Source organism: Mastomys coucha, unplaced genomic scaffold (genome assembly GCF_008632895.1).
Source record: "Mastomys coucha isolate ucsf_1 unplaced genomic scaffold, UCSF_Mcou_1 pScaffold23, whole genome shotgun sequence".
NCBI classification, from domain to species: Eukaryota; Metazoa; Chordata; class Mammalia; order Rodentia; family Muridae; genus Mastomys; species Mastomys coucha.
The window spans coordinates 112,671,142-112,695,636 of record NW_022196906.1 but is presented as its reverse complement, the minus strand read 5'-3'; the positions used below and the strand labels follow the sequence as shown (position 1 = coordinate 112,695,636).

General features: G+C 47.6%; 1 protein-coding gene and 1 long non-coding RNA gene across 3 annotated transcripts in view; one reads left to right on the top strand and one right to left on the bottom strand.

Moving 5' to 3' along the window:
• The window catches only part of LOC116073781, an 8,782-nt gene extending 3,949 nt beyond the window's left edge, over nucleotides 1–4,833 (top strand). The window contains exons 3-4 of the long non-coding RNA XR_004111900.1: nucleotides 504–545; nucleotides 4,775–4,833. This is a non-coding gene — a long non-coding RNA (uncharacterized LOC116073781). The remainder of the gene's footprint in view (nucleotides 1–503; nucleotides 546–4,774) is intronic.
• The window catches only part of Itga9 (integrin subunit alpha 9), a 312,929-nt gene that overhangs the window by 55,447 nt on the left and 232,987 nt on the right, over nucleotides 1–24,495 (bottom strand). For both annotated transcript variants that reach the window (XM_031345861.1, XM_031345862.1), the window contains 4 exons: nucleotides 15,305–15,391; nucleotides 13,506–13,585; nucleotides 8,093–8,182; nucleotides 5,534–5,642 (listed from right to left, as the gene is read on the bottom strand). In XM_031345861.1, coding sequence (XP_031201721.1) covers nucleotides 5,534–5,642; nucleotides 8,093–8,182; nucleotides 13,506–13,585; nucleotides 15,305–15,391 — 366 coding nt within the window. The remainder of the gene's footprint in view (nucleotides 1–5,533; nucleotides 5,643–8,092; nucleotides 8,183–13,505; nucleotides 13,586–15,304; nucleotides 15,392–24,495) is intronic.

The window sequence follows — 24,495 nt, the reverse complement described above, 5'->3', positions numbered from 1 at the left end:
GAGTAACCAAGACTGGGCTAGCCCATGTGCTATAAGAGAGTAACCAAGACTGGGCTAGCCCATGTGCTATAAGAGAGAAACCAAGACTGGGCTAGCCCATGTGCTATAAGAGAGAAACCAAGACTGGGCTAGCCATGTGCTATAAGAGAGTAACTAAGATTGAACTGCAGTTTCTTCTGACCAGTTTCCTGCATGTTTTACCCACTGTTGTGATCTGTCCCCAAAGAGAAGATTCCTTCCGAGATTATTGCTCTCTTACATTGTACCTGGGTACCTAAGCACTCCAGTGGGCAGGTTTCTCATGCATCCTCACTGGGGCAACACCTTCTTCCGGCAACCATGTTAAAACAATGCTCAGGTGACCAGAAAAGTCCACTTAATTAAAACAAGTTTCTTGTTTTTCTAGATATTATGTTACACATTTAAGTGAGATTATACAGTATAAATATAGGTTTAAAAAAACCTATATGACTTGCCTTGTTGGGCTCTTTGCTTGATTGCAGGACTCTGGAGCCAATCCTGCACCTATTTCATCTGTTTTCAAGGTATGTCTATAGAGCCAGTAACTGAGAACTGTGAAGTCTTTATTTTGAGGTGATGGAATTCTAAATCGTACGAACACTCTAAAATCACTGAACTGCATACTTTAAACAAAGTTTAAGAGGTGTGTCATTAAAGATTTTTTCTTAATTAAAAAGGATGAATGAAGCTTACAGATGTGATTCCTTTAGTTCTGTTTTGAGAAAGGATCTCTGTCTACGGGTACTCAGGCTGTCTTGGAACCCACTATATGGGCCAAGCTGTCCTAGGATTCCTGATCCCTTTGCGTGACTCCCAAATGCTCTACCAGGCTAAGCTGCAATTTTAATTTGTCAGTTAAAAAGATGATCAGAATGGGATTCCTGGGAGAGAGGAGGAGCGAACCCTGCCTGGCAGCCTGGGGCAGAGAAACAGAATTCAGGGACTCAACATCTCTGAAGCTGAGGCTAGGGCGCCAGAGCCAACACCAATCAAAGCCACTCAAGCAGTGCATTCACACACAGCTGAAGGTGTGAGCTCTGTTTGTAGCCAGCGGTTCCCTAGAAAGCTGGGCTTTAGTTCTTTTTCATATTAGGTTGTTTAACTTCAGTGAAAGATTAAAAAAAAATAGATAAGACTGAAGAGAGATTGTTGCCAACTCTTGATTCCCAAAGGACAACATTTACAACAACAGCCCTCAGACAAGAAAAGGAAATGGTAGCCATCTACCACCGAAGACAACTCATTTCAAGAAAAACTCAAGAGCTCCGAATTGCAGAGGCCCCACCTGCAAATCCCACGCCTGGGAATCCCACTGAAGACAAGGATGGGTGAACACAGGAGAATGAATGGTTCCTGCTGCCTGCTCTTCTTAGAGGCAGCGTGTAAGATCAGTTCACCTTTTACGTTACCTTCCCAGAACTTAGGAGGCACAGGCAGGAGAGTTGCCGGTTCTGGGCTAACTTGGGTCACACAGTGAGACCTGGTCTCAGAGAAGCAATAAAGCATACGTGTCACATGACGTTAACCCCAGGGCTCCTGGGGCCAAGGCAGATGGATGCCTGTGAGTTCTAGGCTAGACAGGGCTATAGAGTGAGCTACAAAGCAAAGCCAGCAAACTGAAGTAACAACAGCCTGCCATCTACCATTCTAACATCTGCTTCTGTGCGAAGGTGTGTGCGTGACATCTGCAGTATATTTTCTTGTAATTCTTCAGGTGGGGGAGCATTTTGGCTCCTGATGGAAAAATAATCAAACCAAATAAATCCAAATCAAACCAATTACAACAGCCTTCTGTGTCTCCATTAGGAAAACTGCTCACAGGCTGGCACAGAGAGCCAGCCTAGACTAGAATTTCTGCCTCTTCCTATCTGCAATGGACTCTTTTAGCTCATGTGCCTCTTACTGAATGACAGACCTATTAAGAGAAGACACAGAAGGACCCCTCCTTGGGGAAGTCTTGTTTCTGCTTCAGGAATAATAGCTCTGATCAAGGAGACACTCAAGAGATTTCTCCATAGTCCTTCCCTCTCCCCACACCAGTCTCGCCCCGGTCAATATCAATTTCTGTGACTTTCCAGCTGCACAACTGTACTCATCAGAAAAGTGAGTCAGTAGATGAGGTTTCAGGAAATGTAGCCTTTGCTAACCTGTGTGTGTGTGTGTGTGTATGTGTGTGTATGTGTGTATGTGTGTGTGTATGTGTGTGTGTATGTGTGTATGTGTGTGTGTATGTGTGTGTGTATGTGTGTGTGTGTATGTGTGTGTGTGTATGTGTGCGTATGTGTGTGTGTATGTGTGTGTATATGTGTGTGTGTATGTGTGTGTATGTGTGTGTATGTGTGTGTGTATGTGTGTGTATGTGTATGTGTGTATGTGTGTGTGTATGTGTGGTGTGTGTGTGTGTGTTGTATGTGTGTGTGTATGTGTGTGTGTATGTGTGTGTGTGTGGTGTGTGGTGTGTGTGTGTATATGTGTGTGTATGTGTGTGTGTATGTGTGTGTGTGGTGTGTGTGTATGTGTGTGTGTATGTGTGTGTGTATGTGTGTGTGTATGTGTGTATGTGTATGTGTGTGTGTATGTGTGTGTGTGTGTATGTGTGTGTGTATGTGTGTATATTTGTGTGTGTATGTGTGTGTATGTGTGTGTGTGTGTATGTGTGTGTGTATGTGTGTGTGTGTGTATGTGTGTGTGTGTGTGTGTGTGTGTATGTGTGTGTGTGTATGTGTGTGTTTAGGGAATCTCCTAATCTGCAGCTCACTAGCAGCTCTCAGACCCAGCCTATTACCTCAAACTTGAACTGATGGCTGAAGCTCTCTCAGTGTTCTATCTAAAGACCATGCCAATCACGAATTCCCCAGGGACACTGACAGCTGGGTTCTTTGCTTCAGGTCACCTGTGAAATAAGCTATGTTCTTAGACATTAAACTTTAAGTTCCCTTTAAAAATATCTTCAGAAAACCAACTGGAAGAATAAGCTGCATTCTCTCCGAATCCACCCATCCATCTATTAATCTATCAATTCATTTATCATCCATCCATCCATCCACCCATCCATCTATTCACCCACCTATCCACCCATACACCCACCATCCATCCACCCATCCCTCCATCCATCCACCCATCATCCACCCACCTATCACCCATCATCCATTCACCCATCATCCACCCACCCATCCACCCACCCATCCACCCATCACCCATCATCCATCCACCCATCACCCATCCATCTATCCACTCATCCACCCATCACCTATCCACCCACTCATCCACCTATCCACCCATCACCTATCCACCCATCCACCCATCCATCCATCCACACATCATCCATCTACCCACCCATCACCCATCCATCACCCACCCATCCATCCACCCACACACCCACCCATCATCCACCCACCCATCCACCCACCACCCATCCATCCATCTACCCATCTACCCATCACCCATCCATCCATCTACCCATCCACCCATCATTCATCCATTTTTCATCTATCCTCTGAGAAGGCACTAATATTTAGTATCTGTTATAAATCTGGTATTTTATATAGCAAGCATTCCTCTTGCCCCATCTTTTTTTAAATGACACTGTCTGGGTCATTTGAACCTTTCTAAATAATTCTCTTGTCTACATTTTGTATTTCAGGAGAAGAAAGGATATAAATCACAAAAACAAAATAAGTCTACCTGGTGTTTGTTTCCTATCCAACTGAGAGACCCAAAGGGAAACAATGAGGGGCCTCTGAGAGGTGCCTGAAACCTGGAGGCGTGACCACAGATCCTGTTACCCCACAGTCTCCCTGAACTCTTTCCTAGTGTCCTTTGTAAATCAAGGGCGAATGTGACAGTTGGGCTTAGCAAGTCAAGAACCCATCCCCTCTAAGCTGGAAACATGTGTTATCCATCACGGGTTCAGAGCTCTTCTAGCCGGAGAATACTCTGAATTGAGGAAGATGGTCTTCTGTGAGTCCCAAAACGCTTTAGCCACATCATCTGCACCCTCACCACATAAGCTTCAGCCTCATCCCCTGTACCCTCACCACATCAGTATCTGTCATCTCTTATGGCCATGTAGGAGGAAGCACAGGCAAGGGAGATCATCGTTATTTGGTCCCCAAAGTGAATATCACATAGGGAGACTGCTGTCTCCATGGAGGAGGATGGGAGGCAGGGGAACACTTTGGGAGGCAGAGCCTGGGATTGGGAGATGTAGTCTTCACTAAGCAAGAGGGCTTATTTCCTCTTGCGTTTTTCCAGTCCTGGCCCAGGCTTGCTTCTCTGGGAGCACCCTGCACATCCTTCCTCCTGGGGCCACATTTCTCTCTACTTGCCCCTTGAAGAACACAGACCAGCCAACACTGAAGCCCTTCTCACCTCATGCTCACATACTCCTGTTTGGAAAAGCTGCCCTTAGAATCCACATTGAAAAGCAAAGGCTGGCGCAAATCTGACCCGGTACCCACTCTTGTCCAGCAAACTAAGAAAGTTACATCATTACATTTGGGGGGAAAAGCCTAAAGAGTAACATCCCATGGCCTATAAAAGACACATGCAAAGGGGCATAGCCAAAGACCGGTATCTCTCTCTGCAGCTTCCTTCTCACTACAGCCCACAGCGGAACAGCTGTCACAGTGTAGTCCACACGCTTCAAATAGTTACTTAGTCCACGCGGCTTCAAATAGTTACTTAGTCCACGCGGCTTCAAATAGTTACTTAGTCCACGGGGCTTCAAATAGTTACTTTCTGATTGTTTCAGAAAAAAGTCTGCAACCTCCCGGAGAAGGAAGCACCCCGTCTTCTGGATGTCTACAGACCACACACCCAGCAGAGCCGTGGACGTAAATGGAGTCAGCCCTAGCCCAGCGAGGAGCCGGCACACTTTCCAAGGTGCACAGGCCCACAGGGCTTTGCTCTCGGAAAACTGTACTTCTGAAAGGCTGGTCCCCAGGGGGAGAAAACTTTAGTGGAGTCAGCATGGAAATCCTGGAGGAAATTTATGTGGCAATGCGCTGGAGGATCTCCTAAAGCCCGCAAGCTAATGGGATCATGGCCAATATAAGCCGTCCTGATAAAGCTCTTGTTATTTGGCAATGGTTCTCAACCCGTGGGTCCCAACCCCCACAGACCTGACTATCAGATATCCTGCATATCAGATATTTACACGATAATTCATAACAGTAGCAAAATTGCAGTTATGAAGTAGCACCAGATGGCTGGGGGCACCACAGCATGAGCAATTGTATTAAAGGGTCCCAGTGCTAGGAAGGGTGTGAACCACTGCTCTTCAGCGTGGCTGTTCTAGATTCTGGCAAAGTCCGAGGTCTGCAGGTGTGTGGTTAACACCTCCTCAATAGCTCTGTCCCCACCCCTATACCAGAAAGACAGACTGGACCAGTTCTCTCTGAGAACAAAGAGAAAGTTGCTCCTCTCATGAGCAGTCACACCCCATTGCTCCTCTCACGAGCAGTCACACCCCATTGCTCCTCTCGAGAGCAGTCACACCCCAGGCCAGTACCTGGAGAGTGACGTTGACTGGTTGGAAATGACACTCCTGGTCACCCAGCTGAATGAAGTTGGATGCGTCCACAGACTCGCCGTACACGAAGGAGGTTGGGGACACAATTCTGAAAGAGGAACGTGTGAAATCTGTCATCCTACCTGAGAAAAGGCCCCCAGGTCACTGCTAGTCTGAGAACTCGAATATCTCTCTTCTACCCTGTGTCTCCAGCCAGCTATTCTTTCTCGCTGAATGGTCTTTTCTCTCTCCTGTGAACAGACACCGCTGCCCCCTGGCTCCCTAAAAGCTATCTATGTCTTCTTACGTTAGGCCATACTAATCAGCTACTAACCATTGCATACTGAGATTATATTTCTTTGAATATATGTAATTGTTGGTTCTCATGTGTGAGCATCTAGGTATAGAGGTCAGAGGTCAACATCGGATGTCTCCTCTCTCCACCTTAGTTTCTGAGGCAGGGATCGTCATTGAACAAGAGGCCTAGGGATCTGCCTGTTCTAGGGGTTTATAGATGCTCATGGCCAACCCTGACTTCTTATAGGGATCCTGGGGATGAGAACTCAGTTCTTCATGCTTTTATTTCACAAGGACTTTACTGACTGAGCCATCTCTCCAGCCATCCTCCCAATTATGTTTCTAAAACAAAGTTGTTGTTGTTGTTGTTGTTGTTGTTTTGGTTTTTCGAGACAGGGTCTTTCTGTATAGCCCTGGCTGTCCTGTAGCTCACTTTGTAGACCAGGCTGGCCTCGAACTCAGAAATCCGCCTGCCTCTGCCTCCCAAGTGCTGGGATTAAAGGTGTGCACCACCACAGCCCAGCTAAAACAAAGTTTTAAAAATCAAAAGCTATGGAAATTAAAAACAAAATAAAAATCTAAAACAAAACAAAACAAACAAAAAAACCCCAACCCAACAACTCCCCCAAAGTAGCAAAAAAAAAAAAAAATCCCTTAATTATAAAATCATATATTTTGGTTGTCATTTGAAAGGCATTTCTGTAGATTATGCTGATAACAAGCTTTTGAGAAATAAATGTAAGTAAATCATGTATTTGGCAACTGGAACCATAACAAATTCATTTTTTAAGCATATTTATATCTGTCAGACTCCCATGCTTATTAGAAATTAGGTATTTCAGGGGTTTGCAGGATGTCTGAGAGGGTAAACATGCTTGCCACAAAGCCTGACGACCTGAGTTCAATCCCTGGGACCCACATGTTAGAAGGAGAGAGCTGACTCCCTTAAGTTGGCCTCTGACGTCCATACGCCATTGTCCCTGTGCATGCTCATGCATACCTGCACACACACACACACATGATACATGTACTAAACGTTAAAAAGAAGCAGGCATTTTATGGATAATAAACTTAAACTCCCCCCATTTCCCATCCCTGAAAAGATCAGAGCACAATCACTTGTTTAACTGATGGCTTCCTGGGGACAGTTAGCGCCTCACACTGCGGTCTCCTAAGGCCTTGGTGATGGAATGCGTGTGGGAGGTGTTTCTACTTGATCCCTAAGGACAAGGCCTGGCTCTGGGTGTTTTGTACTATCCCTTAGACAGGATGGATAAAGAGAGCTTAGGGCTAAAAACAGCTGTGAACACAGGCGATATATGCCATTTTGCGGATACATTCCACTACGCCTTACGTCTACGAGCCACGCTATGGAATGCCAAAGAGGAATCCAGGATGCTCCTTTTGCTGGCTCCCAACAGAGTCCAACTACTGCAGGCGTGGCCCCGCCCTCCTAGGAGCAACATTTCTCTTCCGGATCAAGGCTTAGATCCAGAGCACTTGAAAACTGAGACACAAGAAACTGAACTTCCAGAGAGTTCAGCTTGCCTTTAGGTTAAGAATTCCTTGAGTTCCCATTTGATTTAATCCAACTGTGTGACACCCTCCCTCCCCCGCCCCCCAGCCTCGCTGCTATCAGAGACGTACACATAATCTGTTTGCCGGCTGAAAGCTGACCCGGGTTGCTTCGTGTCCCCGCAGACACAGCCAACAGACTGGCTGAACAGTTCACCTGGATGGCTTGCTACTGCTGTTTTGACGGCTCCGTGTCCATTCCAGACCATCACAGACATGAGGCAGAGCCCTTTCTGGCTGTGCTCAAGGATGTGACAGAAATACGAAAAGCAGGAACTATGGAGCTGAATGGAAGGGTGGCCTCCCTGTGAGGTGCGAGGAACGCTCGGCTGCAATCTTAGCCCTGCAGCTTTCAGTTGGAATTTTACTCCCATAACCACAGTACCTGCCACTACACAGCATTCTGGAGTGATAGTGTGCATCAGGAGCCAGGAATGGGTGCATATGAAGACACACAGAACGCTCAGAGAATTTACCAGCGCACTTCCTATGCTATGAGCTATGTGTCTAGGTACCTGGGGCTGACAGAAGGGAAAAGTAGATGGGAGGTGGCTAAGGGTCACCGCAGACAGACTTTCTTCCTGCTTTCTCAGGCTGACAGGCAGGGAGGCGGCAGGGCTAGGCTGCATTCCAATTAGGAGCGGCGTAGCCTTCCATTGCAAGGTGCCCTGTGTTCTGGATACTTACCCAGTGATGGACGTGTCCACTTCATGCACCAGGGGCACTGTCAGTGTGAGCGTGTTGTCATGCTGGGCTTCAGAGCGCTCCAGGTTGCCACTGTGTGGGGAGCGAAGAAGGATGGGGCGGAGGTCAGTACAAGCCACTTAGCAGCTGGTTTGCCTGCCCTGTGGCACATATCAATCCCGACATTCTTCAGACTCACCCAATCTGTCCCCATTCAGCATGAACAAAGGGGCGGGGCAAGTCGTGCATATGGGAGGTGACCCCAGGAAACACCAATAGGTAATAAAGAGACCAGGAACCCGGAGAAGCCACTGGAGGCTGGCTACCCTGCAGGAAAGTGTATGCTGGAGGCAGCTGAGACTCGGGCTCATTGGGGAGGACTTTGGGAAGCAGGACAGAGCATGTATCTTGGATGCCCCACCTGAGGGCATAGAGACCCCTGGGAACTTCTGTGGTGGAAGAGAGAGAGGACAGAAACTCTCCTCCACTCCCCAGTCACACAGGTGAGTCACACAGAGAAAGCCCCAACCAGGGGTGGGGGAGGGCAGGAGCCACGATTTAACTCTTCCTGATGACGGTCTGCAGGTGAATGCCCTGTTGTATGCGGGGTCTCTTGAGGTGTTTGCTCCCTAAATAGTTCTCTAGCTACATTTCTCCTGCCAGGATAAGATGCCCTAAACAAAAGCAACTGAGGGGAGGAAGGTGTTTCTCTGACTCACACTTCCAGGTTACAGCCCTTCACTGAGGGAATCGAGGTAGGAACTTAACACATCACGCCCACAGTGAAGAGCAGGCTGAATGCAGCCGCATTGCCTGCTCACTGTCAGGGAGCTTTCTCCTGGCTTACACGGATCAGGATGCTCTGCCCTGGAAGGCTGTGCCCACATCAATCAACAAAGACACGCCCATAGGTTAATCTGATCAAAGGAATCCCTCAATTGGGACTCCTTTCTCAGGTGGCAAGTCGTGGCAAATTGACCGTTAAAACTAGCCAGCGCGAATAGTGACCATGAAAGTTAGGGCATGGTTTCCAGAAAGGAGGTTCGTGGACATCTCACCATGAGTCCAAGGGCAGAGGGATCACCACTCTGGACCTACGGGAACAGCTCAGACATCTTACAGCCCCTCTGTGAGCCAGAGGGAGCGAACCTTCTAGACAGCTCAATGGAATTCCAAGCCAAGGCCCTACTCACTTTGATTCACTAGTTCTTTAAACTTCAGTCAGAACTGGGGTGCTTATGGCAAGTGGCTGCCTTGGGAGGAGACATGGCTCTTGGGTATGGCTTGTTAAACCAATGGAATACTTAAGGTTGGCTCTGTCACATGGAATGAACAGGGGTCCTAGCCGGAAGTGAAGCTTGCCCTGTCTGGATGGAACTGGGAGGTCCCAGATCCTTTGAGGTTTGGACAGGATTTGTCTTACCCACTCCTCTAGACAAAGCTCCTAAACATCTGTTCACCTCAGCTGCTCTGCTGTCCCCCCTTGGTCCGGTGTCTTCCTCTTCTACCAGCAAATGTTGGATGGCAACAATACTAAAATAGCTCTCACATCCCTCTGCCTCTCTTCCATTGTTCTGAGACAATGGTGCTCCACGACTCTGACCATGCAGGGCCACTGCCTCTGGATCCACATCTGTCTTCCGGCCATGAGATGACATCAGTCCCTCACAAGGTGGCCACAGCACATGACAGGGAGGGCTGGTATCCACATGACTAGATTCCTTACCCTGCCTTTCCCAGGGTGTAATCTAAGCTTTGGAATCAGTGCCAGGGGCAGTCTAGAGGTGACTTCCCTGTCGGTGCAGTTGGTACAATTCTGGTCCCCACCCTCCCTGCACACAACATCCTTCCAGGCCTGAGTAGTTCACTCTTGATGGAAGAGTCATCTTGTGCCCTGTCATCTGTCCAGCCACTTGGGGCTGCTGGCAGCTTGCACCCAATAACAGTTTGATCTGTCATCAAGTAACGGCTCTGGAATGAGCCAAGTTGAAAAGCTGAGATAAAGAGACCAAACATCAAACAAGTTCCAGCCATCCCTCAAGCTCCAATGTGCTGGGGCTTCTCCAAGTGGGCTGCCCGGCCCGGCCCAGCCAGGCTGCTGCTGATGGAGATGAGGGGCCGGGGAACACTGTTTAGTCTCAGTTTGATGTTCTCTGAAAGCTATAAGTAGGCAAGAGCCCTTCAAAGGGTGGCGATGGAAGAGAGGAATGACTGATCTTTTAACTGTCAGGCTTGAGATAAGGAGCTTTAGGGATCTGCCTGCTGTGGCGGGGAGTCAAGTGTTAGGAGGGCTCTTTGGGTCGAGCAGACCGGATTTCCACAAAATCTACAAGAGAAGCAAGTATGTGGAAAAATTCAGTATGTTTAAAAGGTTATAGACACTCCTTAACATTTATGACCTAAGGAATTAACTGGAGGTTCTTATACTAATGTTTGTGAGGGTTTTTTAAAACTTTAGTAGGTAGCAGGCATTCAAAAATATAACCTACGTTTAGCACTATAACTGGTGAATAGCAGGCACCTAACAGGTGTTTATTGAGCAGTGGCATGCTTGGGAGAATCCAAGACTTGTACATTAATTAGAATCATTGAGTCCAGTGGAGGAGTTAGGGGAAGGACTGAAGGAGCTGAAGGGGTTTGCAGCCCCATAGGAAGAACAACAATATCAACCAATCAGAACCCCCAGAGCTCCCAGGGACTAAACCACCAACCAAAGAATACATATGGAGGGACCCATAGCTCCAGCTGCATAGGTAGCAGAGGATGGCCTTATCTGATATCAATGGGAGGAGAGCCCCTTGGTCTTGTGAAGGCTCGATGCCCCCGAGTAGGGGAATGCGATGACGATGAGGTGCTAGTGGGTGGGTGAGTGGGGAAATGTCCTCATAAAAATGGGGGAGGGGAGGTGGGATAGTGGGTTCTTGGAGGGGAAACTGGGAAGGAGGGTAACATTTGAAATGTAAATATATAAAATAACCAATAAAAAAATCATCGAGTCTTTCTCTAAACTTCAATGTTCAGTTCTTACACTAGATCCAAACCCAGTAGTGGGTGGGGTTGCATGAGGCATCAGCAGACTTCAAAGCTCGCAGGTGTTTCCACTGTGCCCAGCACAGCACTAGCGACTGGGCATGTCATTCTAAGAGGATAGGAAGCTTTCCCCATGTGCTTCTGACCCCTGCTCTCTCTGTCCTCTCTGTGAGTGGCACTAGAGGCAGGTTGTGTCATTTTTTGACAAGGAAATCCTTTCCATGTCCTGTTCCTTTTCATGACCATTTCCTGGGCTAGGTGTTGAAGGACAGACAGCACAATGCTGGGTCTGCCCACAAAGCTTTGTTTTCTGTGGCTCTAAGAAACAGCAGTCAGACTGGAGCTTCAGTGGGCATCCGCCTCCCTGTAGTCAATGCCACAATCTTGTGATATATTGCGCTGTTACATTGTGTCAGTGTGCCTATCAGCTTTAAGTTTGGACACAAGACAACCTAGAATCCCGTGGAATGGCCTCAGTAAGGGATAATCTACATCGGGTTGGCCTGTGAATGTGTGTGTAGGGCGTGTCTTAAAGTAGTGTGTGAAGCCTTAGCCCACCGAGGGCATCAGCGTTCCTTTGGCAAGAGGTTCTGAACTGTGTAAGAGTGGAGAAATCCAGATGGACACAGCCTAGCAAGTGAGCACACTTGCCTTCCTTGCTCTCCGCTCTTGACTATGGGACTAATCCATGGACAACGTATGGGAAGACACCCCTGAGACAAGTAACGACAGGCTGTGGGTCAGATGCACCAAGGCTGAAGTTCCCGAGCTGGACAGTACATGTGGCTTTGCTCTTGGGGAATCCCCAGGGAACATTTATGGGTTGAGGGGAATGGTTTCTACATATTAATTTCAGATGATCAAGAAAAGAATATCTAGAAAAAGAGGTGAAATCCATGAGTCCAGATGTCAGTGTTGGCTGAGTAAATGGCACATGGGACTCTCGGACTGTTATTGCAACATGTTTTCAACTAGAAACTTTAAAATCTTAAAGTGTGTGTGTGTGTGTGTGTGTGTGTGTGTGTGTGTGTGTGTGTGTGTGAATGCGAGCTATAAGAGGGTGTCAGATCCACAGAAGCCTGACCTACAAACAGTTGTACATTGACCAGCCTGGGTGCTGGGAACCAAGTTCAGGTCCTCAACAAGAGTAGCATACTCTCATAACTGCTGAGCCATTTCTCCAGCCTCACAACTAGAAATGTAAATGAGCGTGTTGGTTTGAGTGTCCAACCACATCTCTCTGAACTTCATCAAAGTCTGCCTGTCCACACTCACTGACCTAATGATGCTGCCTTCCTTGGTGTGTAGGTGTGGCTAGCTATTTGATACCCCAGTGCTGCATCAATCCCAGTATAGATTGTGGCTCAAGGAGGTAACTCATAAACCCACAGGTTAGCCCGGGGAACTCATAGCTATACACATTCCTAAGGGGAGAAGTTATAACCCCTGCCCCTTTCCCTTCGCTGTCTGTCCACCTGGCTTCTGGGACAGTTCTGTTTTCTAGATATACTGTTTGAGTGTCTCTGCCAACTAGCTTCACCAAGTCCCCAGGCTGTAGGTGGCTTTCCCTACTCTGCCGAAGGATTAAACATGTATCCCCAGAATCAGGCGACCTAGCCTGACAAACCCCAGAGAGCACCTGTGGTTTGGAAAGCTGGTCAAGAGGGGACTGACCAGTAAATTATATGACTAGAGTGTCACCTCATCAGGCCTGTTTCCCTCAGTTGCAGTCTTCCCCATGACAAGCTGATCCTCAGGCCCCTTAGGCTTCATTAGAAGTGGTGACCAGGGATACCAGTTCTAACTGGATTTGATCTAAGCTTGGGTGGTCGTATGACTACCCAGAAGACAGCTCTGGGCCTGTCTGTGAGGGTACTACCACTGTGCAGGTGTCTGTCTTCATTCCCAGCTCTCTGATCGCTGCAGCACTTAGCTGTGAACGACCATCTGGCTGCTGCCTGGAGCAGCCTCCTCCCCTGAGTTCCCAGTCCTGGTGCCTCCTCCCCTGAGTTCCCAGCCCTGGTGCCTCCTCCCCTGAGTTCCCAGTCCTGGTGCCTCCTCCTCTGAGTTCCCAGTCCTGGTGCCTCCTCCCCTGAGTTCCCAGTCCTGGTGCCTCCTCCTCTGAGTTCCCAGCCCTGGTGGACTGTATCCCCTTTATCCGTGAGCCAGCACAAATCTCTGCTCCCTTGAGCTTTCTTATTTGGTCACAGTAGTGGGCAGAATGGAATGAGCATCCTCAGAGACTGGATCCCGCCCAGTGGGGAATTTATCACTGAGTAGCCATTTCCAAATCCTCTATATCCCAGGGACGCCCAAGTCATGTCCTTTCCCACCCCATAATGATTTTTATTTTTGGAAAAAGAATGTCTGTTTAAGGCCTTCTTACCTCTGAGCAGTCACAATGAAGCGGAGAATTTCCTCTTCCCCCGACAGGTGGCTTGTATCAAAGATGACACTGAATTCGTACTAGGGAGAAAGAAAGAAAGCACATTTGGCACCCACAAACATTCTACACTTTTTAAACTATGTTTTCTAGAATGGTTTGCAGTTTATAACCTTTGGAAACTCATCTGTATAGCAAGTATATCTATCTGATTTTTGGGGTGGCAGGGGGCTACCTCAGCAGAACTCCCTCCGCCCCAGGGAGGTGCATCACCCCTTTCAGCCACAGGAAGTCTTGGAGCAAGCGGCACATTGAATCTGCAAAGCCAGGCGTCTCGGACCCAATTCCACCACCTTCCCAGCCTCTGCCAAGTTTACATTTCTCAGCAGCCGTGATGTTTACAAGATGGTCTTTAATTCCAGCAAATGCTGGAAGACTGTGGATTGCATCTCAATTATTTGGTTTCCACTCAAATAAATTCTAGGCAATTGCATGCTTTTTTTTGAGACGTCGAACTCTATGAAACTGAATGCTACATGAGAGTAATGGGCACAGATCCTTAAATCAAACCATTATCTATGATGGGCACAGATTCCCTCCTTCCAGGCAGAAATCTCTGCTGCAGAGGAACTTGGTTTATGAGGAATGGGCCAGTGAAGGGTCTCGTCCCAGCTGAGTGAGTTAAGTCAACCTTACTAAAGACTGACATGAGATGAGGGCACAGGTCACTGCCAATCAGAGTGAGAGGTGGAAGTGAGTGACAGCAGCCCACTGCCAATCAGAGTGAGAGGTGGAAGTGAGTGACAGCAGCCCACTGCCAATCAGAGTGAGAGGTGGAAGTGAGTGACAGCAGCCTACTGCCAATCAGAGTGAGAGGTGGAAGTGAGTGACAGCAGCCCACTGCCAATCAGAGTGAGAGCTGGAAGTGAGTGACAGCAGTCCACTGCCAATCAGAGTGAGAGGTGGAAGTGAGTGACAGCAGTCCACTGCCAATCAGAGTGAGACTGAAGTGTAGTCCCCTGGCTGAGCAGGTATTCTGGCACCTGATGACCCCAGGGTTTGAGGACAGGAGAGTATGAGGGGGCCACAGGTAGGGGGAGCTCAGTCCTTGTGTAACTTGCTGGGTTTTCTACCCTCCTTTCTACCTCCTTACCTCTGAGTTTACTATTGCTTATGGTCTTGACATCTATACATGGGATTTAAAAAATAATATTATATGGTTATTTATGCTTATGGCCTCTGCAGCAGAAGCAGGAAATCAATATTTCAATAGTCATTATTCTATTGACTTTATGACATTTTCCGAGTTGATACATGTTGGTGAAACTCACATTCACTAGGAGAGACAACCAGACACACTTTCAGTTTGATCTGTCACATGGATTAGACTTTTACAGCAGAGTAGCATGTTCAAGAAAGGGCATGAGTTTTTCAACGAAGTCTGTTTTCTGTAACTCAAAAAATGTACATGAAGTGGTATGTGTGTATGCATGTATGTGCAAATGTGTGTGAGTGTGCATGTGGTATATGTGCATATTTGTATGTGCATGTGTGTATAAGTAGCATGTGTGCATATGTGTGAGTGTGTACATATTTGTGTTTGTGCATGTATGTGTGCGTATGTGAGTGTACATGTGTATATGCATGATGCATGTGTGTATATGTGTGAGTGTGTGCATATTCATGTGTGTGCATATGTGAGTGTGTGTGTGTGTATGTGTGTGTGTGTAGCAATAAGTGACTGTTGGGAAGAACTGGGGTACTACAGTCTAGGAAGCAGCCATCTTGGCCACGGGCCTTACCTTAGACTTTGACCTCATGAAAGGAAAACCCACACTGCACTTGAGGAAGTCCGATTCCAGCAGCTCACAGGAAATGCCCATCTCCTCCTGAAATGGAAAATGTCAACAGATGGTGGGACTGCATGGAGGGCAGAGGTCGGGGAGGGTCCTCGGGAGCAGTTTAGTCGTCCCCAGCTGTGGTGGGCTGGAGCTCTGAGACCAAGTCTCCACTCTTCTCTGCCTGCCCACTTTCCCAGGGTTCCCAGAGACAGCTGCAGAGGCCAGAACTAGAGGTGATTTAAAACTAATGCTTGAGGTCTTAACCATCATTAACTTATCTGGATTTGGACTCGCATGGAAGACTACACTCTACTGAATGTATGGTCTCTGAGGAGATGTGGGTCATGGGACCTGGATGAACATTCATTTGTTCGTTCTTTCTTCCCCGATTCTCTGACTGTAGAAATGTGTTTTGAAACTGGGTCTCATGTATTCCAGGCAAAGAAGACTGGGCTGGTAGGATGGTTCAGTGGGTGAAGGAGCTTGCTGCCAAGCCTGACAACTGAGAGTTTAATCCCCAGAACCCACCTGGTGGAAGGAGAGAGCTGACTACTACAGGCAGTCCTCTGACATTCACATGTGTGTCATGGCATGTATGCATGTGTGTACACACACATACACACACGCCATGGTACACAACACACACACACACTTTAAAAAGGTGGAAATTCAGGGCATCACATATTAAGAAAACTCCCACTCAGTAGCTATTTGCCCAATATGCTGTTCCTTGTTTTATTAATCAGAGCTATGCCATTATATTTTATTTTAAAACAGATTTATTTATTTTGTTATTCTTTTTGGGGGGGGGGTTTGAGACAGGATTTTTCTGTGTAGTCCTGGCTGCCTTGGAACTCACGCTGTAGACCAGGCTGGCCTCAAACTCAGAAATCTGCCTGCTTCTGCCTCCCAAGTGCTGGGATTAAAGGCGTGCGCCACCACCGCCCAGCCTTATTTTGTTATCTTATGTGTGGGTATATTTTACCTACATGTATGTATGTGCACCGTGTGCATGCCTGGTACTCTTAGAGGCCAGAAAAGTACATCAGATATCTTAGGACTGGAGTTACACATGGTTGAGAGCTGCCATGTGGGTACTGGGACTCGAACCCTGGACCTCTGAGTGAGCAACAAGTGCTCTTAACCCCTGAGCCATCTCTGTGGCCCCAGCTGTTTTGAAGAGGCTAATCATACCATCAAGCTTTCACCTCGGGATCTTTGAAAGTCATAATAAAAATACCAAATGGTTTAAAATGCAGCATAAAGCCAACCTAGTTTCTTATTTATTTTGCAAGCAAAGTCCCAACAAAATCTTTTGAAAATATTTTGACTATGAGATCTTGGACTGGTCTTGAGGCCGACCGACTCACTGGCCCTTCTCCCAGCCTCACTTTTCCTGAGCTAGCAAGGGAAACTGGCAAGGTTCCTCGCTGGGGATCACAGGGAATTGTGATCAAATTGAAATTTCTTAACAATACACATTATACTCAAGATAGGAAACCATCAATTAACATCAAACAAACAAGCAACGACAAGACCACAACACAACGGCAGGAAGCACTGTAATGTGCGTGCGCGCGCGCACACACACACACAGACACACACACGCACACACGCACATGCTCTACTCAAGACCTCCTGACTTTGCACTTATTGAGTGAGCAGGCTTGGCTTGTAGAAGCCACGTGTGAGGGGATGGCAAACAGCAGCTCCCTGTGCTGGCCTGCCTGGCACACGGGATACTTGGCACGCAGGATGCTTGCCTTGAAGAAGCCATCTTTCCCAGACATACCTTGGCTGCCCCAGTTCTGGGCACACAGCCAGCACAGCCAGGTTCCAGACTCTGTAACAACGTGGGGGTGTTTGGAAGCTTAGACAATGGAGCCAGTGAGCCTCTCTGGCCTTTGGCCTCTTTCCTCTCATTCACTCACAGGAGGGTTTGATTTTAGACTTCGAGAAGGGTCTTCCTCGGCCACCAGCGTAGCGGTCTTTGGAAGCAGTGTGTGTGCACGGTGGGATTACTCTAAGAGCAAGGTTGAACTTGGAGTTTTGACTTTGCACTTTCTAGTTTTAACACGTGTTTGCCAAACTGAAAATGACCCTCAGGTCTCCCTGTCTTGCTATCGGTTTGGTGTTCGCTGTAAGATCCTTCTCTTAGCATCCTTTGGTAGGGGTTTTTGGAGGTGTTTCAGCCCAAACTTCCTAATTAACAGAGGAGCCAGAGGCAAACACAGCCCCTAGCAAGCTGGCTCAACAGAAAGAGGGGTTACTCCTGCAGAAGACACCAGCTGCTCTCTTCAATGGCAAGTCGGCTGAGAGGTCCGTTCTCCTGACAGGGCCTGAGAAATTCCTGTTGGTGAAACACACGTGGGCCTGCCCTGCGTGGTTTGGCCTTCACGGGTAGGCTTTGTTGGTTCAGATATGCAACAGCTATGTGTGTCATCATGTAAATAAACTATCATTCCTGGAAGCCTGGGTTTTATCACCTGCAGGATGAAGTCACAGCGCCTGCCTGAGATGATCCCCCCTGGTGTCCCAACCAGGACTGAAGGATGTGGGTGGGTTTCATAGACGAGCTCTGCCCAGCAATGGCTCACCAACATGCCAGGCAGTGTATAAACTCCATTGTCTAAGGATTTTGATTCCCTCTTACTTCTGAATTTATGAGAAGGAACCTGGAGAGCAAGGGCGTTCTGTCAGGTGCTGGAGGGCTGCAGGGGCATATGGACGCCAAATGTCTGACTCAGATCTGCCTCTCTGCTCTGTCTCTTTAAATGTAAATTCCTGTGTCCTGATACAACCCCAGCCCCATGAAGCTAATACAGGGCATAGCAAGGGCGTGAGGAGAGACCTAGCCTCTGACATGTGACAAGTACTACACACATGGTGTCTTGTCACCCGCCATTGCCTTATGCTCTGTCTTTGCATCTATCAAAGCATCATTCATTCATTCATTCATTCACAAACTCACTCATTGCTCTTCCAGCAAATGCCTACAAACAGTAAGCACAGAACACAGGGCCCCATGACTGATGGCTGAGAAGGGGTGCCTGCCTTCAAGGGAACAGCATTAACAGCTTTTAACGTAGAAGGAAGCAGGCTAGGCTCTACCAGATGATCAAGGGGCAGACAAAGCGTGGAGTTTTCATGGAATGGGATAGCACTCAACCTTGAGAAAGTGCTGACGCATATCACAGCATAGATGTCGACTGAAATTCAAAATTCAAAGGTAAAGTGAAAGGACCCAGTCACTGGGTCCATCCACATCACATTCATCGCTCCATTTACAAGAGATGTGCAGAACAGGTAAACACAAGGGGGGGGGGGATACAATGGCTTCTGCTTCTCACTGGGAAGCAATGCAGGGTGGAAGGTGGGACACACAAGCTGTGGGATTCGTCTTGAAGGGATGCTCTGAAATTCCTGCAATCACCTCTCCCACCCCGCTTACGGCCTCTGAGCACTTTGCTTTCCTTTTGCTTAACAGCGTTCAGAGGTGATGGACCTGAACACCTGTCACTGATTCCTAGCCAGGAGTGGACTCAGCTGTGCACAGGTCCTGCCTGAGGACAAGACGAAGAAACTAAGCGCATGCTGCTCTCACCAAGCCCCAGGCCCTGGTGGAGAGCAGTGACTCCCCAGACAGTAGTGCCTCCCTAAATCTATTTGAGGCTACGGGGAAGATGATGGTGGTGGTGGTCCCCAGAGAGCTTTGTTAGCCACATGGAGGTGCCGGTGTGACCCCACTAAACCAAAGCAGGCAGCCTGGGTAGGCATTGGTAGAAAGCTCCCTGCATTGTTCTTATAGGCTCTCACGTTAAGAATCTTGGAAAGTTAGACAGTGTTAAGGCCCTCCAGTGGACCTCAGGCCCTCTTCTCTAGTGCAGGATTTTTGTTTCCTCAGGAAGGGTCTCACTATGTAGCCAAGGCTAGACCTGATCTCAAACTCTCCTGCCTATGCCTTCTGAATCTCCAGATTTCACCACACCAGCTCAACACAAGATTTTAAGGAAGAATCCTGAGTGTGAGTGTACTCTATGGGAAGGAGTCATCCATGAGACTCCTGCTCTCAAGGCTAATGCAGCAACTATCAACCTGGAGGTTAGTACATATGCTACCCAGTAGAAGAGGAACACTAGAACCTATGTTGGCAGGTCACTATGGTAGTGACTCCGGCTCTGTGCAATGATAGTCATCCCAGACCGTGAGTCCTCAGACGGAGGCCTTGGGTAACAAATTCCCTGCACACCATGCCCTGATGGCAGGGAGTCAGGTGAGCTTGGGTGCATTGAGAGAATACTGCTGTAGGCACCCAGAGAACTGAACTCTAATCACAGGGCTCCTGGTTACTCCAGAGAAATATGCCTATCCATCCATCCATCCATCCATCCATCCATCCATCCATCCATCCACCCATCCATCCATCCATTCCTCCAGCATCCACCCATCAATCCTCCATCCATCATCCATCCATCCATTTATCCACCCATCTATCTATCCATCCATCAATCCATCATCCATCTATCTCTGCACCCATCCATCCATCCATCCAGATTGTGGGCAATCTGCACACAAGATGGGATGGGTAACTGTTCATAAGAAAAGCACCAGGCCTCCCTACTCCACTCTGTAAACCTTTACTCTACAGTTCAGCATTACTACTGTAATTTTATCTTCCTTTGTCATGAATCATGAAATTTGTAAGTTCTTTAAGATTATGGGATCCAAAACTGGATGTGCTAGTCTACCAGAGTCATACAGATACTCATGTCATGGTGGAGAGTAGCCCACCATTTGAATGTGCAGGCCAATACCATTGAGAATGGCAATGACCACAATCACCACACATAAGCTGCACTGTGTAGCAGACGGCTGGCATGCAGAGCTTTACCTGGTGGATGCAAGGACTGTGCCCAGGATCCTGTGGCTAGCATAGGATTTGTACTGTCATGGATTTATTGGAAGATGTTATTGTGATCTATTTCATGGGTCAGAATTGGAGGTTCACAGATGTAGGCCTCTCCTTAGTACTCTTCTGGCATTTAAACCTGTGATCTAATCAGCTTTGTCACTGTGACAAACACACAGGAAACCCAGCATAAAAGTAGAAATGGCTTTGTCTCATGGTCTCAGCTCATGATCAGCTAGCCTGTGGTGAGGCATGACTTCTCAGTATGCCTTGTGTGTGGAATGGATCAAGTGTGTGTACCTCACAGTGTCAAGGAGATGGGAGTGAGGGAGGGGTCCAGGTCCCAACATCATCTTCAAGGACAGGTCCCCAGTGATCTAGCATCCTTCTACCAAGTCCTATCTCCTAAGGAGTCTACCACTTTCCAACAGCATTGTGCAGCTCTAGGGGGGACTTCCAGAGCTATCTGGAAGTAACACAGACACAGGGCCATTGTCTGGGCAACTGGTTCAACACTGAATCACATACCAACCAAGGATTATGCTTTCCAAAGTTTTCCATAGGGCAGAGGAGGGAACATAGGCCATATTTCAGGGTGTGCAATTATGGGCATATTGCCTAAAAGCCTGAGGCCAAGAACTTCAGTGATTGATGCATTATTAGAGCAATTGAGAGACTCTTCTGCAGGAGCTCTGAGCTAAGAAATACCAACTAACAGGACAGATGAGATGGCTCAGTGGTTAAGAGCACTGGCTGCTCTTGCAGAGGGCCTGGGTTCACTTCTTAGTACTCACATGGTGGCTCATAACTGAAGTCTGAACTTCAGGTCCAGGGGATCTGATGCCCTTTTCTGGCCTCCTTGGGTACCAGACATGTATATGTTGCATATGGATACAATGAATGGCAAAACATTCATTACACTTTTTAAAAAGTACTAAAAAAAATCTACAAATATAGTTAAATGCTTGCGTTAGCATGCCCTGGGAGATAGGTCCTGATCCCCAGGTTCATCCCTGGTCTTCCGCTTTTGGTTGACCAGCCAGTTGTTTGGAACAACTGGCCTTACACATAATAAGGATTGCTTTAGGCTGTTTAGATGACCAGCTTTCAAATTCTGTCTTCCTAGAGATCTGTGTAGAACTTACTTTTTCTTGGTCCTTTGGGGAAAAAAGGCCACACTACATGGTTATGTGCTGGTCTGAGGCACAGTGTGTTTGTGTTGCTTGTAACATGGTAGACTTGAGTGTGTTAGGAGCTGGTCTAAGGCACAGTATGTTTGTGTTGCTTGTAGCATGGTAGACTTGAGTGTGTTAGGAGCTGGTCTAAGGCACAGTGTGTTTGTGTTGCTTGTAACATGGTAGACTTGAGCTGCCTCGGTGGCTGGGGTGAGCTGAGTGGACTGGGTTGTTATGTCCTGCTGCTGATGCTGCAGAGGTAATTGCATGACCAGCATTTTCTAGGTATCTTTCCCTCTCTGGACAATTTCATTTATTCCTATTTTTCTTTATTTTCTAAGTGTTTTCTAGCATCTTGCATTTTCAATGCTGGGTTTTTTGTTGTTGTTGTTTTTGTTTGTTTTGGTTTTTTGGTCCTGCTTCAGATGGCAGGTCTGACCACACAACTCTCCAAGAACAGGTTGTGGGAAGAAAGATGCTGTCCAGGCTGCCACATGGGTCTTACAATGCATTCTGCCAGCGTCAGTGTGTCTGAGGATCACCCTTGGTTTCTAGAACCATCTTTGCCTGGGGACACAAGGAGACTGCCATGCTTGGGAATTCCTTCAAGAGAACATTTACTTGCGTTCCCTTGTCTCAAACCGGAGTGTCCTCAGGTGTGAATTACTCCTTGAACTGTACTAGAATCACTCATCTTTGCCTCATGGGACTGGACTAGAATCCCTCATCTTTACCCTCATGGGTTCGTCATGGGTCCGTCATGGGTCCATCATGGGTCCGTCATGGGTACGTCATGGGTACGCCATTTGATACCTGTCCCTTCCCAGGCTTACTTCCTCATTCCCCTATGTACACTACTTAGGAAATCATCATTACATGATATTTTTGGTCAGGACTTCATTGTAGAGAACTGTCCTAGTGAGCTTTGTCAACTTGACACAGCGGAGAGGAAAGTGTAAAATCATCCATTGAGGAATTGCCTAGCTGGAACTAGCCTGCGGGTATACCTGTATGGGGTCAGTTGTCTTGACACTAGCCTGCGGGTATACCTGTATGGGGTCAGTTGTCTTGACGCTAGCCTGCGGGTATACCTGTACGGGGTCAGTTGTCTTGACTGTTAATTGCTGGAGGAGAGCCTGGCCCACTGTAGGCTGCACCATTCCCTAGGCAGCTGCTCCTGAGCTGTATGAAGTATCTAGAGCCTAGGAGTGGGCCAGCAAGAAGCGTCCCCCTGGTTTCTGCTTAAAGCTTCGGCTAGACTCCCTGTCCTCACTTCTCCCAATGATGGACTATGACCTGGAAGTGAAAGGCAAATAAGAAACTCTTTCTTTCTCTAAGTTGCTTTTGGTTGCTGTATTTGTCAAAGTGACAGAGTCAAAGTAGGGCAGGACCTCAACCTAAGGTAGTGAGAAACAGACGACACACAAACACCCACCCTCCATCTTCTCTCTGCACCTCACCCATGGAGACAGCCACTTGATGTCAGACTCCGAGGGAATGGGCTCACAGGGTTTCTAAACCTCACATCCTAGAACACGTTCCAGGGCAGAGACACTTCCTCATGACCTTCCTGTCCTACAGACATCAGTATCTTCTAAAATAGAGGATTCTACCAGTAAAACATTCCGGACGCCAGCTCCCATGACACGCTTGCCTGCATATTGATTTTAATTCACTTAAGTGCCTCTTAAAACAAGACTTGTTCCGTTATTGTTTCTGAGTGTTTTCTTTGTGTGCTCGGAGGAGGACGATGGAGAGGGACTGAGAGCTGGGGTGCAGAACAGCAGGCTCAAGCCCCCTTTTTCTCTACAGTATTTCTTGGGGGTAGGAACTGGGAACCTGGAAATCCTAGATTTAATATTTAGGTTCTCATTGTGGCTATCAGGATCCGGAGAGGACCCAGAAAATTGTTCTCAAATATTTTTGGCTCTTTCACTTGTAAATGTTCATAGATGCATATGGTGTTCGTGCTACCTCAGAGTGAGATATTCAACCTGCTCAGACTGCCTGGAAACCAAGAGGACAGAGCTAATGTATACTGCGCTCTGACCATATTTGAGGCAGGCATTGCTCTAAGGATTTTTCGCCGGTTTTGTTTCTGTGGCTGTGTTTTAAAAAAAAAAATCTTGTAAAAAGCAACTTGGGGAAGAAAGTTTAGAATTCCAGGGTACTGTCCATCATTTCAGGAACTCAAGGCATAGAGAGCAGAGAGCAGAGAGGCCTGCATGCTTAGTGCTCAGCCAGCTTAATCAAGAGCAGAGAGAATGGATGCACGCATGCATGCTTAGTGCTCAGCTAGCTTTCTCTACTCTTACACAGTCTAGGAGCCCCAGCTAGTGATTAGTACTGCCTACTTTCAGGCTGTGTCTTTTCAAATCAGTTAAGGCAATCAGACAAGCTCCCACAGATATCCACAGGCCACCCTGATGTAGATAATCCCCCACTGAAACTGAACCGAGTTCCTCTCCATGGTGGTTCTCAGCTGTATTTGAACATCACGATGAACTTCTCAACAAGTCTACATCTATCAGATTCTGAGAGGTGATGCTTCCTACACTTCGATGGGAAGTGTCTTCCCTGGGCTGGACCTCTGAGGAAAGTCACAGGCAAGAGTGGGTCTTGATCCCACTGGATGCCAAAGTGCCCTTTTGTAGCTCAGAGCAGGGGTTTGAGGGAAGTCTGGAGAACTACCTACCTCTGGTGGGTAAAATCCCTCCTGGCCCCCAGCACTCACATATCCCCAGGTTGCTTCCAGCTTCTTCATCAAAACCCAAGGCTGGAAAGTGGACTTTACATGCTCTGTGGTGAGGGCATGAGGAGGAGAACAGAGGAGGGGGTGATGGAAAGGCATTTGTAGGGTCAAGTGGAGCATCCTGAGTCTAAAGCATTTGATGTCTGGAAGAGCTCTGAACTAAGAATGTTGGGTAAGGGATGTTCAGCTTGTAACTTGTTGAGGCCAAGCCGTTTTTATTTAACCTGGAGGCTGTTAGGTAAGTCCTGTGTGTGGAGAGCGGTAGAGCTGGAGAGGCATTCGCCTTGACAAGATGGCGCCTACATCCGCTGTCGAC